Genomic DNA, 16,121 nt, shown 5'->3' with positions numbered 1-16,121 from the left:
TCACTCCTGGCCATTATTTTTAGCGATTTATCACTACAGCTCCTTGCTGCATGTTCCAGGCTTACAGAGACTCAACTCTCCCTCCCTAGAAGAAGTCTTTCTGTGCAAAGTGAGACAAAATGAAGGACAGATTTGCTTTAGGCATTGAATTTAGGACTAAGCCAGCCAGCTAGATTCCCTCTGTCATCTACAGAAAAAGAGGATTTGGGAATTCCAGTCTCTGGCTGCTTTTCTGCCGTTTTTTTTAGAGGAATGTGCCACTCTCTCCAATGGCTGCAACGACCAGTTGTTAACCAGCTTGACAGGGTTTAAATCAACATATCACCCTCAAAGCTTCTGCCCTTGTAAAGATCTCTGCCTGCTATGGTGGATGATTTGGTTACTCCCTTTTAAATTCTTAGGTGATCACCACAGGAATGAGCCCAGGGAAGTAGCTGGTAGCTTAGATGCTTGTTATTGGTGAGGTTAACACACTCCTGGCACAGCACACCATCCTCATCTACTCTGGGGCTGGCTGAAGGCAGCACCCCTGTGAGATAAGGAGAAAGGGTGAAGCAAACCCACAGATGTTTTGGTTTGCAAAATTACACTCACAGTGGCTTTGGTTGTGATAACCATAGAATAACAGAATGAGTTGGGTTGGAAGGGACCTTAAAGATCCAGTTCCAGCCCACTACTATGGGCAGGAGAACATTCCATTAGACTTGGCAGAGACTTTTCATTCTCCAGACACAAACTCTCCTGCCTTCTCCCCCAAGCTTTGGATAAGGTCCATTGCCATGATGGCTGTGAGCTGAACTGCTGGCCCTAACGGCTGGGATAATACAGCTTTCTGAACTGGCATTTGGTTTGGCAGGATGTCTTGTGTCTTGTGTGTAGGCTGGCCAGCAGGAACATGCCTTACTGCAATTCGTTTGTCTTTCACGCTTGTTTACACCCTTAACAATTTAAACCCCATCCTTTATAGCAAAGATTATGATTAAATTATGTGGGATGGTTATGAGGAAGCTCTAGGCTGCACTTATGTGGATTGTTCCAATTTTTTCCACAGAATATAGAACTTCAAAGCATTTCTGTGTGCTGAATGTGTTGTAGATAAGAGGTCAACTGTAATAAACCTAATGACATTGCTGCAGTTTTAGGTCTTGATAATGAGTAATAGTTTCACTTTAAAACACGACCTCATCCTCTTCCTAAACAGATCCTTCATAGCTTTGCAGGTCAAGGTTATTTGCTTTGTCATGGAAAACAATTTGTTTTTCTCTGCTATATTAAAATCAAAGTCTTAAATTTATGAACCTTCTGGTTTTTACATGGTGTAAATTTCATCTGTCAATTGAAAAGATGCTCAAGAGGGTTACCCTACATAAAATCTGGGCTTATGATGTTTAAAAAAAGTTTGAAAACCAGTCAATCAGTGTGCTAAATTAAGCTCTCTTAATTAAACATATACAACACAAATAATATAAGGCTTCCCTTTCCAGTGATAAATTTGCATTGTGTAAAGAAGTTACAATTCTTCATAGAGTCCACAGATTTATTCAGCCTCCAAGCTCTGCTTCCAGCTGGAGGACTTGGATTTCTTCAACACATTAACCAAAGAATTTTGGTTGGAAAATTTTTCAAAATCTAATGAAGAATTTTACTTGGAAAGGAAACCTTTTGCTGTCTGTTACGAGATCAGAAACAGCCTAAGTCAAGTGTCAGACGGATAATGCACTGTGTGGGGCTCAGACCTAAAAACTAACCCTAAGAAAGGTAATTGCAGCAGTTGAAGGAATGATCCAAGTAACAGCACCTGATTTACAAGTAAATTAAGTCATTACTAACAGATAGATCCTCTAACCTCCAGGCAGTTAAAGCATTCACAGCCAAAGGCTTTTTACCTCTATCTCCTAACTCTCCCTTCAGTGGATCAAGTAAGGGTGATTTGGCTTATTCTTCGGTTACATCTTTGTATTAGTGTAAAGCTTCACTGTTACTCCCCGAATTGTTGCCTATAAACAACTCTCTACTGCAAGTAGTCCATTGTGAACAACTTTTTCCTCTCTGTAAGCTAGCAAAAGGATAAAGGCAACCTCTGATCCAACAGTTTAGTGTGATTGTTTAATCCTACCCTTTTTTGTGATGAATCCTTACAAAAGATTTTAAGGATGTCCACATATTTTGGACAGCACACAAACCAACAATCAGGACATGACTCAAGTGAAGCATCACTTTAGCATCACTGTCCAATAGTTTTAAGACAAGGAGAAAAGAAAGCCAGAAGGCAAATGTAATGGAATATAAACTTTAATTGTAACAGAGCAAGGACTTCATTGCAGCAGAACATAACAATGCAGAAGGCACAGAATACTTTTGCAGGGTTAGCTCAAGGTAGATGTGGTTGTCTTCTCTGGGGGCTGCAGTTTGTTAGATGATCTTCTGTCTTTGTTGCATTTGCAGCATTTGAAAAATGAGTTGGGTTTTCACCACAACAGTTTGTTTGGGGTTTTTTTTTGTTCTCTTTTTCTTTTTTAATCCCAGATGACATGAAACAGTGTGGCTCCCACAATCAGACTGGAGCTTTGAGAAGTTTTAAAGTCAGTCCATCCGAGAGGTCAGAATATAGAGAACCTAATTTACACTGATGCTTAGTCTTCTATAAGTGACCTGAATTTCAGCTAAGGACTTTTCTGTGTTTCTCAGAGCTGGGATCTTCTTAGCAGATACCTAATCCAATAGGAGGGGAAATACAATGTCTGGGTTTGTTTCTCAGCCCAGCTACTCAGAACCCCTGCTGCAGCCTGGTACATTGGCCCTCTGAAAGCCATGTCCCTCTGCTCACTCATGGACTGGGAATTTACTCTGGTCCCTGCTGGGTCCAGCTTCCCAGGGCATCCTTGCAGTGCTTAGCAGGGCCCACAGCTCCCACTACGGTAAGTCGTGTACCTGCGGGAATAGCAGGGGTAGGAGTACCTGCCACCCAGGGAGGTGCCAGACCCAAAGGAGCTCTGCACATCCTGGGCATTCCCATATCCAAAGGAGCTGCCTATCTCCAGGGGGGCTGAGGTGCCCACGATGCTCTCCTGAGGGCAGGAGCTGAGGATGGGGCCTGGGAAGACAATGGCCACGGGTGGTGGGTAGACCACAGCACGGGAGTCCCCACAGGAGGTCACGCAGGGCTGGCTGCAGGCATTGGCATACGGCGCGGGGCAGCTCACATCACAGGGTGAGTAGCTGCTGTAGTTGCAGACCTGTCCATTGAAAGACATCTTTCTGGCTGGAAGTAAACCTGAATGAAACACAGAGGGTGGGAGAGCATGGGTGAAGGGTGACGGTGCAGATGTGCTTGCAAAGGAGAACCCTCATTTATTCAAAGCAGTGATAGTGAAGAACACATTCAGAGAGCAAGTGCCACAGGAAAATCTGGTTAGAGTTAAGAGGTAAGAAAGATTTCATTTTCTATTACTCCATTTCACATCTTGAAATCGTTCTTACAACATTCCTTATCTGGTGAAGATTGACAGTGCAAGTGCATTTGCAAAGGGGAACTCTCATTTATTCAAATCTTATAATATTCAGAAAGTTACTCTTCTATAGCTAGAGGTATAGTCTGATTGCAATTCATATGCAGAAATCATGACTATTAGGTAACCTGTTAGAAGTCAGCAAAGCCTCATTAAGGAGAGAGGAGGATTAACCTAGCAATATTTAGTTAAAAACTGTTTCTAAAACTATTGTCTTCATTTGCAAAGTACTCTTAGGCATAGACAAATACCAATAGCCATTCTTTCTCTGAAACATGCAAAAATCTCTTGAAGCTCCATGCTGTCCATATTTTCCAAAGCTTGCCAAGCTGAAAGAGGTCACTGAATCTATTTTTATAAAAATAACATTCTTACACTAATAGCAAAAGATATATTAACTGCTCACACAAATTTGAATTCAAATTCTTATTAAATTAGCTTTTGAACTCAGAAAACAGATATAACTGAAGTCAGACTTACTCAGTTCGCCACAAGAGTAAAGCCAAGAAGAGCGGTTTGAAGAGCTCTGTGCTCCATGCTCTTTTATAAGATTCCTACAGCAGCTCCAGGGGCTGAGCCACACTTCAGGCATGTAGCTCTTCCTAGTTACAAAACAAACTTTCCTGCATTTGTCACATCAAGGGGTGGAGGGATCCTTGCGTGTTGTTTGCAGTTAAGCAATTATTAGTTGAATGGTATCACATCCATTTTGCAGCCTACAGAAGGCTTTCATCTCAAAACAGGGGCAGTGTTCACCCTTAGTTTCTTTCTACTCATTGCAGACATTTACTTCCTTCTTCCACTTCTCCAAGCTTCAAAGCTTCAAAAACTTTGACCAGTAGAACAGAAGATTGCTGATTTGACAAAACAGACTCATTTTTAAAATGATGTAGTGATTTTGTCATGCTTGGTGTAAAGGTTTTCAAACCTTTTAGTCACAAAGAGAAATGAAACTTAGAGACTTTTATACCACCTTGGCAATGTACCTTTCTGCTCCCCTTTTATCCCTACTCTATTTTTCCATCATAAGTAAAAATAAAATAGAAGTCTATAGATACAGCCCTCAGATGCTTCAGTTAACAGTGGTCATAGCTACAGAAAAGCAGCTCTGTGACGTAAGGGCCTTTCTGATGTTGGTATTGAGTTACTACAGCCTATTTTGAAGGGGTGGTGAAGAGGGGAAAGAGGGCTCATACGCTGCAGAAGTCTTCCTATCTCACTTAATTCCTGGTGAATATTATTGTACATTGCCTAGTTAAAAACATGAGAAAGGGCAAGAAAACCCTTGATTAGGATTGCTGTGAAGGAAGCAGTCTCATGCACAAGTTAATACAAAATGTATTGCTTCTAACAACTCCTTTGTCCTGGGACATGAAGTTCAGAGAGTGGACCTTGGTCTCCCCCTGTGCAGGAGTTTGCAACATTTACAACTGAAAAACTGTATCCAACTCCTTACGTGATGTAACAGAGTACAGATGAAAGCGAGTGATCAAACACTGGGGTCTTCCTGCACCTACATATCAATATGATGATCTTAAAGGATTTGTATGTCAAAAGTATTGTTTACAGCATTTAGTGGTTGAAGAGCTGAATTAGATTACACTATGATGCCCTTTTGACAGAAAAACTCATTTAAGGAACCATGTTTCAGCCCCACGATGAGCTGAACCTCCTGTGGATTTATCAGATGGCATGGAAATCCTGTTTTCTTTGCCATTTATTATAAACGGAGACATTATCCTGGTCTTGCTCCTGAACCTACTAGGAAAAGTAAAACCTGAAAAGCAAAGTAACATCAAGCCTAGACGCAGGGCAAGTTAAAGATATCTGGGTTAAGGCATGGTGGTCTGGAGCACATTTTCAGCATAACTTTTGGCAAGAACTTGGGGAGATGTTTCTGGATGGCCCTCATTGCCTTGCATGCACTGGGGCAAATCCAGCCTGCCCCTCTGCACTCACTGCAGGAGGCTGTCACTCTGCAGTGAATGAGGGGATAGTAATCCTTCCTTTCACCATACCTAAAACTACTTGGTTTCATTTACTGGTTCCTGGCGGCAGTGACTGTCTGAGCTCTCTATTTTCATGGTTTCTGGGCGACAACCTCATTTACATAAGCTGAAAGATAGTAGAATTATAATTACAAATAACAACACTAACAAGTACAAGACATGCCTGAGATCTCCTCCCAGAGGCTCACTTAATTGCTAATAGATGTTGCTAAATTATTTGGCCTCTGTCTTAATCATCTCTTTTAGAAATCATCATCAGTGATTGCCCATTTCATGTGGGTGTTACATTGGCTTGGACAGAGCAGTGTTTTACCTGCTGGGAAAAATGCAAAGGGGAAAGGCTAATTTGGAAGCAGAAGAAATCAGATGAAAATTTGTCTGTGGTGTTCACTTAAAGAATGCAGTGACCCATAAGATCAGTTTAAATTAAATGAGTTTCATGACCAAAATGTGTTTCATGACCCCAGGATTTGTCAGATCTGGAAGGCAGTAGCGGGGAGTCCTCATACTGGACTTTGTAAGTCTTGCGACACGTTCTCCTTGGTCCTGTAAAATACCTCTGGAATTAAATCCCTAAAAAGCCAGATGTATGATAATCGAGGTTGCTAATGCAACATTAACTGTTGTCTGAGTTAGGGTGTATCTCAAAAGGATGGTGGAAGAATGAGGGATGGTGAAGCACATCTATAATCTGGACATCTCCAATTTTTCTCTCTCTGTCTTTACAAGGTATTTACATTTCCATCCCTATGGAAATGACTGTGAAAACTGATCATCTGAAAGTCTTTAAGTTGCACACATACCCATGTTGCCATGACACTTGAAGGTCTGAGGAGCAGGCAGAGACAAGTTGCAGTTCTTGCTGTCGTGGAAGCATGGTAGGGTAGCAGAGCATTGTGGTGTGGGAAAAAATAAACCTGTATTTCCTGGTTTCTAGCACGTCCTGTGGGCTCAGCACCTTTAGGAGGGCAGGTCTACACTAGGCAGAGGTCTCCTGAGCTAAAGTGACCACCAGTTGTCCTTCTAAAAGGAAAGCAATGACCAGATGGTGCCTGACCTGTGCTAATTACTTTTCCTCCAAACCACTTCTGAACCATTATCTTTCTTTCTTCATCCTCACCCAATAGTCTTCTTCCTCAGACTTCAGAAATGGTCTCAGTTTACAGTGTCCTTTTTAACTCCTTCCCTGGAAATCATGTTTGTTTTGTGATCACACCAGTTTAGTTTCTGCCCATTTAATACATGCAGCCTTATTTCTCAATCTTGGTCTTTTTATGTATCAAGAGAATATAAACCCCTTGTTTTTCCACTGCTTTATAAACAGCCACTCATTTGTACAACACCCAAAGGAATTGAGTAATTTTTATTGTTGCCTTCTTAAAGGGATTATTAAAAGACTGAGGCGCTCAGCATACCAAGTCCTCCTTCTTTTATCTCCTGCACTGGTGACACTGAGTCAAAGATAAATGTTTGGAGAACTGTAAGAAACAAAATAGGAGATTGTCCACCTCCAAGACATGATGAGAAGAAAAATTCATGTCTGTGCAACACATTTACAGGAAATTAAGGCTGTGCCATCAGTGCCCTGAACATAACTGAGACAGACCCTGGTATGCCTCAGCCCAGAAAAATAATAGGACAGGTACAGGATGGCTAACACAGGTTTCTGAGATTTAACCATATTATTTCTGCACTTCTGTTCCTAAATAAAGTAAGCAATACACGTTGGTTATGAATTATTTAGGATTAGTACAGGTAATCCTTTAAGTCAAGGATGATCACAATGATAATCATAGAATCAACTATGTTCGGAAAGATCTTTAAAATCATCAAGACCAACCATTACACCAAGACTGCTAAGACCACCACTAAACCATGTCTCTCTGCCTTGGTTCTAAACCCAGTTACATTAGCTGAGAGCTGGGTATTGATTTCTGTGTTTCACATGTCAAAGTTAAAACCTGCCATTTAAACAGGGCACATCTAGTACCCCATTTTGCAGTACTCAGTTCTGGCAATTTGTAGCTAACAGTCAAATGCTGAATATGGACAATGAAATTTAAAAGGGTTTAAAAGTATTCCTTCAAAATGTCAAGTTTTCTTTCTCTCTAAATGAATTCCTGTGGAAAGCAAAAAAGTTAAGCTGAAATAGTAGTAGAAGGATTAAACAGAATACTGTGGCTTTGGAAAAGGCCTGAGACCTCCAATCACCAGCTCTGGCTTAGTATTTATAACAGTGTAAAAATTAAGCAAACACTAATATATGGCCAACTCATATAGAGATACCAGTTAAGTTATAATAAAGTAAGATAATTTGACAAATTAATTTGCATATTCATAGCAAAGTAAATCTTGATCTCCTTCTGTCCCCAATAAAGCCAACTGAGTTATAACTAAGGTGGAAATCCTCTCCCTTTGACATGCAAGTCTACGAGCAACATACCCATGATGAAAAGCCATCTGAGGTGGAGTGAGTTAGGAGAAACAATACGGACAACAATTACCTTGACTGAGTGACAAACAGGTCTGTTTGAGGGACAATGAGTACAAATGAGGAAAAGAATCGTTCAATTCCCCTAGGGCAAACCAAGAAGCAGTATAAAAGCACCTATTGCCCAGTGTCTTCAAACCACTTCTCTTCGAGAGTCCTTCCACTTCTGCTGTTCAACCAAGTAAGTCACTTTCTGGGGCAGGGGAGAGTTTGAGCTAACACGTCAGTTCAATGTACTTCTAAGAAATTCAGTTTAAGGAATGCTGTGACAAATATTTCAAGATATGAAATAGAGTAATAGAAAATAGTTTCCATTTTCTATATTTTATATTCTATAATAGAGTAAAATGCATTTTGTCTTTTTCACCTCTAACTCTAACCAGATTTTCCTGTGGCACTTGCTCTCTGAATGTGTTCTTCACTATCACTGCTTTGAATAAATGAGGGTTCTCCTTTGCAAGCACACCTGCACTGTCACCCTTCACCCATGCTCTCCCACACTCTGTGTTTCATTCAGGTTTACTTCCAGCCAGAAAGATGTCTTTCAATGGACAGGTCTGCAACTACAGCAGCTACTCACCCTGTGATGTGAGCTGCCCCGCGCCATACGCCAATGCCTGGAGCAATCAGCCCTGCGTGACCTCCTGTGGGGACTCCCGTGCCGTGGTCTACCCACCACCCGTGGCCATTGTCTTCCCAGGCCCCATCCTCAGCTCCTGCCCTCAGGAGAGCATCGTGGGCACCTCAGCCCCCCTGGAGATAGGCAGCTCCTTTGGATATGGGAATGCCCAGGATGTGCAGAGCTCCTTTGGGTCTGGCACCTCCCTGGGTGGCAGGTACTCCTACCCCTGCTACTCCCGCAGCTATGGGGTATACCACTCTGCTAAGTCTGGCAAGATTTCCCAGGATAGCAAGACCCAGCAGAAGCAAAACCAAAACAAGAGCTCATGAGTGAACAGTGGGATGTGGCTTTTAAAGAGGCAGTGAGAATTCTCAGGAACAGGACACGCTCATCCACCCTGAGAAACAAGTCCAGAATATCAGTTTCCTCTGTATAATAGATCTCTGCTCACTATGTTCTGGCTGTGTGCCCTTTTCACTTTGCTTTTTGTGTAAATCTAACAAGTCTGTGTTGTTCCATGCAATATTCCTGTGGTCTGATAAATTTCATTTGTCAGTTCCAATAAAATCCTTTCTGCATCACAATATTGTTTTCTGCTTTTATTTATAAGGTTTCTAAATCAATAGCCCACTGATTCTAAAATAATCCTCAATGACTAGTCTCCTGCATTAATTATGGTGTTGAAAGAAAATCCCAGACCTTGATATAGATCCTAAATGTTTTATAGCCATGGATGCTATACAAATATGCTATACAAATAGTACGGTAGTAGGGGGCCACAGGGGTGGCATCTGTTAGATGCTTCCTCCATGCTAGAAGCTTCCTCCATGTCCAACAGAGCAAATGCTGGCTGGCTCCAAGACAGACCCACTGCTGGCCAAGGCCAAGCTCATCAGTGATGATGGTAGCACCTCTGGAATAATGTATTTAAGAAGGGAAAAAAATGTGGAATGGAAACTGCAGCCAGAGAAAAGAGTGAAAACATCTGGGAGAAACAGCTCTGCAGACACTAATGTCAGTGAAGAAGGGGGGAGTGATATTTCAAGTGCTGGAGTGCAGATAACCCATCAGCCCATGGTGCAGACCATGCTGAAGCAGGATTCACTCTATATCCTATCCCATGGGTGATGATTATCCACCTCCTGAAAGTCCTGGAATACACAGGTACACCCAGGGTGTTATACTGGGGCATATGTGCTGTTGTGATAGGTAGCAGTAGACAGGCAAGTGCTTGTAGTACTGTGTCCAGTTCTGGTGTCCTCAACATAACAAGGACATGGAACTGTTGGAGCAAGACCAAAGAAGAACCATGAGAATGATCAGGGGCTGGATCACCTTCCATAGGAAGACAGGCTGAAAAAATTGGGGCTGTTCAACCTGGAGAAGGGAAGCCATGTAGAGACCTCAGAGCAGCTTCCAGTATCTGAAGGAGGCCTACAGGGATACTGGAGAGGGACCTTCAACAGGGACTACAGTGATAAGACTGTGATGGGTTTAAACTTGAACAGGAGAAGTTCAGATTAGATATAAGAAAGAAGTTCTTTACTGTGAGGGTGGTGAGGCACTGGAGCAGGATGCCCAAAGAAGTGGTGAATGCTCCATCCCTTGTAGTGCTTAAAGCCAGGTTAGACAGGGCCTTGGGCGACATGGTGTGAGGTGTTCCTGCCCATGGCAGGGGGGTTGGAACTAGATGATATTAAGGTCCTTTCCAACACAAACCATTCTATGACTATGAGGTAGTATGCATGCCTGTCTGTCTTTTGGACACCAGCCACTGAGCAAACCCCACTGGGAAGTGCTCCGAGAATGGTCTGGCTGTTACCTCGCCCTGCACAAAGCCAGCTGCCAGGCGGGCGCAGGTGTGGCTTCCCCCAGATGGAGACTACATGGTTAGGAATGCAGATCTCACTTGGGAAGACAGCATTTTCACAACACCCCTGCAGTCTAGGTGGTTGTTACAGGAAAGACAAGATATCAATGCAGAGTGTTTTTCTTTGCATCGGTTTCCAACTTGGAGGAAGACTTGGGAAGGAAAATACAAGTGTGCCTATTACTGCCATTGGTACAATTAGAATTTGGGTGGGTTTTACTTTCAGCAGTAGGTCCTTCCCTTCCAGGCCAGAGAAAAGGCAGAAAATCTTTCTCCATCCGGAATAAAATAAAAGTGGAAGGAAAAATACACTTCTATAGAAGGGTCATAAAGGGCAAGAAGCTACTGATGCAGCCACTTGGCTCATGGGAGGTGATCTGTCACCATTAAGTCCACAAGGATCACTTAAGAGCAAAGGAAATTCTGTCAGAATGAAGCCAGAAGTAAGAAAAGAGGAAAGCAAACCATTTAAAATCCCAGCGGTCTGTGCCTCCCCCACCTACCTGCCTTGTGCTCATTCTGATTTTCTTTTATTCTTTGCTGTTTATTTTTCTACCCTGCATTTGCTTCAACTGTTTTTGTTAAATCAGCACATAAACCTATCAGAGGTAAGCATACTGGGATTAAGACAAATAAACTGACAACTGTTTAAGATAAATAAACAGAGAATGGAGTATCTGTGCAGGAATATCCATTTTTCTCCTGCCAGACCACAAAAAAATTTACTCAGGAGAGGGCAGGGACAGGAATGTGGCCACAAACTCCCTGCTTAGATTTACTCAGTGGGTTGAACCACTCAGGCACTTTGAAGATGTATATAATATTTCCTGCTGTGTAATCCTTAGCCGTCTTTCCATAATAGTACTTAGATGCACATTTTGATACTGTTTTCCTTATTCAACTCTCAGTATCAGCTAAAGATCTGGAAGTGGGGATGGTACGGGTCTATGGTGTGAGACAGATGGCTCATCTCTGCTGACTGACCTTTCCTTTTTCCTCCAGATAGCCCCTAAATGGTTACAAACAGCCTATACCCACTTAAAACACCTGAATAGCCCCTGATCCTTCATAAAACCATAGACTGGTTTGAGTTGGAAAGGATCTTAATCTTAATATCATCTAGTTCCAACCGCCTGCCATGGGCAGGGACACCTTCCAGGTTGTTCCAAGCCTCATCCAACCTGGCCTTGAACACTGCTGGGGATGGGGCAGCCACAGCTTCTCTGAGCAACCTGTGACAACACCTCACCACCCTCACAGTAAAGACTTTTGTCCTTATATATAACATGAATTCTTCCGAGAATTTTATATCAAAGCTCGACATATGAAACTAAGGTTGTCTACAGCAAAATACTTTCAAATTTAGCAATTATGTAACTATTTAAAGATTACAGATAAAGATTAACCCATATGAACATAAGAGCAACAAGGTACCCTAATCAATCTGCTGCTGACATCGAAATCTCTGCCTAACATCTCATAAACAAGTTTTTACAGACTGCTTCAAGTTCAAAAGGCTTCCCTAAAGGTAGACTCATGTCAAGCTCTTACAAGAATCATGGTTTTAGCAGAATATATGGCTAGCAATTAAAGCTGCTCTTCTATCTGCATTTCCATACTTGGGAAACTATCAAGTAAATTTAATTTTAGCCAAGTTAGCAGGAATCATATAACAAAAGGAGTGTTCTGGAAAGATTTGACAATTGAGAACAGTTTTCCACTTTTCTTAAACTCTTTGTGTATAGAAACCCACCTTGCTCATGAGAATCTGCTGCTTTACCAACTGTTATTTGTTGCATATTCAGCTCATGTTGATGATGCAAAAACTTTCTGACTTATCCTAATTACTCTGGTGTTCTCTGCTTCATCATGTTACACAATGCTACATCTCATGGTTCATTTCCGTTCACAACTTCAATGACCAGGTCCTTCCTGGTATCAATCCACTCCCTTTGTTGGTTTTGGGTGAGAATGAATCAAGCTCCTCTTTTGTGGTTGTTTTACTTTAATATCCTTCTCCATCTTAAGTAATATTAGGCATCTGGCTTCATGGTCCATGATGCCACAGTATGTCCCATGACATTTACTGCTGACAGTCTGTGAGCTGAATGCTTTGCATCCCCCCAGATAACTGACCACTGCCAATCTGACTGATTGCTGTGATGTACACAGGAATGTTAGGAAGAGTTGAGAGTCTGGCAATGACAGAACATAAATGTTAATCAAGAATCAAGTAGTTGAGCCCTGATGGCCACTGTGTCACTGCTACTTAAAGTCTTGCCCTGTGGAATCCTGTTAGAGGGCAATGATAATAAAAAAAGGTGGCGTTTCCCCTCTTGCTATGTGTCTCCTGTACCATATGGATTAAAAGAAAAGTTGAGGGCTGAAGCATTTATTGGTTTCTCAGGACCAATAAGATCCTGATTAAAGACTTCTTCTGGAATGATCATGTGCTCTATGCCATGGGATTCTGAAAACAAGGCTGCCTGTGACCAAGAATACAGATATTGCCCAATTTTGAAGATACTGAGCCTTGGAAAGAAGACATGCACAGGAGGGACAGCTAGATGCAAAGTTACTGAGTTGGAGTATATTGCTGAATGATTGTTGAAATCATTGTACAGCATATAATATAAGCTGAGATCAGCTAAATTTAGTTGGTGCAGATGGGGGCCTGGTGTCTACATCTGGAAAGCAGTTTGTCCTGGAGTACACACAGAAGTAACTGTAAAGATTGGGGGGGGGAAGGAGGTGAATAAACAGCATCTCTTAGCACAGTCGGAGCAAAGCCTCTCTTCAGACCATAAAACACCCCTTGCTTTGGCTGTTGGGGTGACGGGAGGTGTATAAGGTTTAAAATCAACAATGTTTCTACTCTGAGTTTTCTGTCTTACGGTGAATTGCCCAGATTTGCTAGTTTGCTGGTGCCAGCAAGAGACCCTTTCTAAGCAGCTTTCTAAGTGGGGACATGAAGCAGGCAAAACAAGTAGATTTGCACCCTGGAGCTTCAAGGTTAATAATCTGTCCTCTTTCTCTGAGTGAATTTTAAAATAAAAGAGATATAAAATACAACACAGTTGTCAAGGAGATGGTTTTAACTTAGCTGAACTACCTCTCATTGCTGCTCATAGAGGCTGAAATCTGATGAATCTAAATATGATCAAAAAGTTTAGAGAAGGATGACGTAGTAAGGTGTAATGGAAAACTGGGAATTGCCTAATAACTTCCAACAGTGAGCAAAATGATTATATGCTGCGAGGTGTTATGTGTAATAGCTTCCTTTCTGAATCTAATCAAACATCATGCACAAAGGGCGTCTCAGATCCTCCAGACTATCCCAGGAGCAGTATAAAAGCACACACTGCTCACATCTCTCCCAACAGCTTCTCCCGACTTCTCCTCTGGAACTTGGGTAAGTTTTTAATTCTTTGTGCTTTTTTTCATGCACTTTTTATAATAACTCTAACTGAATCCTACATAGATGTCTTCCATGACACTAACAGGGCTTGCCTCTCTGAAAAAGCAGCTTCACCAATCCTGCAGAGAGCTTGGAGTTGGCATTATCCAGCTTTTTGAGGGAATATTGACATCCTTACTAAGTGCTTCTAGGATTCATGACTTCTGGTTCCTAGATAGAAATGAGCTGCAGCCTTATTGTGGCTTTAGTAGAAGGTGAAGCTCAGTTTTGAAGCTCTGTGTAACAGGTGGTCGTATAAATCCTGTCCTACAGGTTAGCTACTGAGGGGAAGGGACTGGGTGAGATGACAGTTGCTCTCATAAGGTATAGAAGCGCTTGTGCTCCTTTTACAAAGGAACACAACTGAAGGAAGCACTTTTTGTGATGTAGCACTTAGGGGTACGTTCTCACACATTAAGAACAGATATGTCAAAAGTGTAGGTTGCTTGATGTACACAGGAAGAAGAGTTGAGTCTGGCAAGGACAGAAGATAAATGTTACTCAAGCAGTGTGATCAAGAGGTGGGAGAGAGAGACAGGAACTACAAAGCCACTTCATTTCTGTTCAGGAAGGTACCCAAGTGGGTAGCATGAGGAATGGAACTAGATGATCTTAAGGTTCTTTCTAACCCTAACCATTCTATGAGTCCTCATTGAATATTCTTGAGTGCCTGAACACAGATCTCTGACCTAACATGGAATTGCTTCACACAGTTTTCTGCCTTTCAGATCCACCTCCACCGCAGAACAATGTCCTCCTACAGACAGCTGTGCAACTACCAGTACTCCACACCATGCGAGGTGGCCTGCCCCCAGCCCATTGCCAATGCCTGGAATGAGCCCTGTGTTACGTCATGCAGTGACTCCAGGGCAGTGGTCTACCCACCCCCTGTTGTGATCACTTTTCCTGGGCCAATTCTCAGCTCCTGCCCTCAGGAAAGCATAGTGGGATCCTCAGCACCAGCTGCCATTGGGACCTCACTTGGCTATGGTGGATCATATGGTTACAGAGGCTCTTTTGTTTACGGGGGATCACAGGAAAGCAAGTTCTCATACCCTTATTTTTCTCAGAGGTTCACAGGTTATCGCTCTAGGTGTGAGCCCTGCCAACCCCAGCAGGAGTACACTTACACCAAGAGCAGCCAGGATACTGAATGCAAGATACAAACTCAAGAGTAAGATGGAGCATTTAAGATGTTGACATAAAAAGGCTGAGTCTTTCTAACACTTCAAATTGTATTTGTGCTTGTACCTGCTTATGTACTTTTCTTTTCTTATCTATGTGTTCACCTATTCTTCTCATGGTCCAGATTTTCAAATGCAGTAAAATTCCATTCAACCTTGTAACGTTATAGAAGTATCATAATGGAAAAGTTTGTATACTGTGATTTCTCCCTTTTGGTACTGCCTGATGTCAATCAAGAGTGATGTTAACAGATGAAAACTGGACTGCATTGTCAACCTTACAGCTACAAAAGAAGAAAAGAGCACTGTGCTTGAAATGAAACTTCCTGAAACAAGAAACCTCAGTTGGAAAAGCCTCAGATTCCTTGTTCTCTGTATGATCATGTTTTGCTTTTGTAAACTTTCTTTTCTATTGCCTATTAAAAAAATCATGCTGCATCATAATTTTAGCATTCTGGGTTTGCTTTCTACCTGTTTGAATGAAATAACATCATTGTGCAGGCATTGGTGTTTCCATCATTGTTAAACCCTGCAGCAAGAAGAGAGCTAAGACCTTAATCAATCAAACCCACCCTGTTAATCCTCTGCTTGGCAATGAGTTCTGCCAACTTCCATGGCCACTTTAGACCTTGTACTGCACCATTTTGAACTGCTAGAAAACTGCTGGAGAAAGAAAATAATACAAGGAACAGAAAAGAGAATTGCTATTATTTTCACACCCAGAAGCATGCATGCAATAGTAAAACAAGGCAGCATAGGACACTTACTTGAAAGCAGCAGTTAGCCAAGCAGAGGATTCTTATAATGCAACAGGGTGTATCTTCATTGCACCTTCAATCTTACCCCTTCCCTTAGTCCTAAAAGGCTATCCAGTAGTCTACATCTGGAATTCTAGTGAAGTATTTCAGCAAGAAACTTGGTACTAACCCAGCACCCTGCTAAATAGGATTAACACAATAGCAAACAACTGAGGGGCTAC

The 16,121-nt window shown here is 42.0% G+C and overlaps 2 protein-coding genes across 7 annotated transcripts; one reads left to right on the top strand and one right to left on the bottom strand.

The window, feature by feature from the left end:
• Positions 1-2,278: 2,278 nt before the first annotated feature.
• LOC134167488 (beta-keratin-related protein-like) lies at positions 2,279-16,121 on the bottom strand. 6 transcript variants are annotated; one of them, XM_062626208.1, is made up of 4 exons: positions 15,986-16,121; positions 15,715-15,805; positions 3,990-4,363; positions 2,279-3,274 (listed from the first exon to the last, which is right to left on the bottom strand). In XM_062626208.1, the coding sequence occupies exons 3-4, from the start codon at positions 4,099-4,101 to the stop codon at positions 2,892-2,894; spliced, it is 495 nt and encodes a 164-aa protein (XP_062482192.1). In that variant the 5' UTR covers positions 4,102-4,363; positions 15,715-15,805; positions 15,986-16,121; the 3' UTR covers positions 2,279-2,891. The 6 variants fall into 6 exon arrangements, 5 of the variants coding, with proteins under 5 accessions (XP_062482192.1, XP_062482196.1, XP_062482193.1 ...); XM_062626212.1 differs by having other exon boundaries at positions 3,990-4,321; XM_062626209.1 differs by having other exon boundaries at positions 15,715-15,802; positions 15,986-16,089.
• Positions 8,485-9,032, top strand: LOC134167530 (beta-keratin-related protein-like). The gene has a single exon (XM_062626303.1). The coding sequence runs from the start codon at positions 8,547-8,549 to the stop codon at positions 8,958-8,960; it is 414 nt and encodes a 137-aa protein (XP_062482287.1). The 5' UTR covers positions 8,485-8,546; the 3' UTR covers positions 8,961-9,032.

Source organism: Pezoporus occidentalis, unplaced genomic scaffold (assembly GCF_034315485.1).
Source record: "Pezoporus occidentalis ecotype Australia unplaced genomic scaffold, CSIRO_AGI_Poc_V1 ctg29, whole genome shotgun sequence".
Lineage (NCBI taxonomy): Eukaryota > Metazoa > Chordata > Aves > Psittaciformes > Psittacidae > Pezoporus > Pezoporus occidentalis.
The sequence above is the reverse complement of the archived record's forward strand: the minus strand, read 5'-3'. Positions and strand labels throughout refer to the sequence as shown.

What these genes read in the sequence shown, in the direction of transcription:
- LOC134167488 (XM_062626208.1), bottom strand. Translation starts at nt 4,101, where the DNA reads ATGCCTGAAGTGTGGCTCAGCCCCTGGAGCTGCTGTAGGAATCTTATA. An exon ending in TTACTCTTGTGGCGAACTGA is followed by an intron (nt 3,275 to 3,989) that starts GTAAGTCTGACT and finishes TGTTTCATTCAG; the next exon opens with GTTTACTTCCAGCCAGAAAG.
- LOC134167530 (XM_062626303.1), top strand. Translation starts at nt 8,547, where the DNA reads ATGTCTTTCAATGGACAGGTCTGCAACTACAGCAGCTACTCACCCTGT.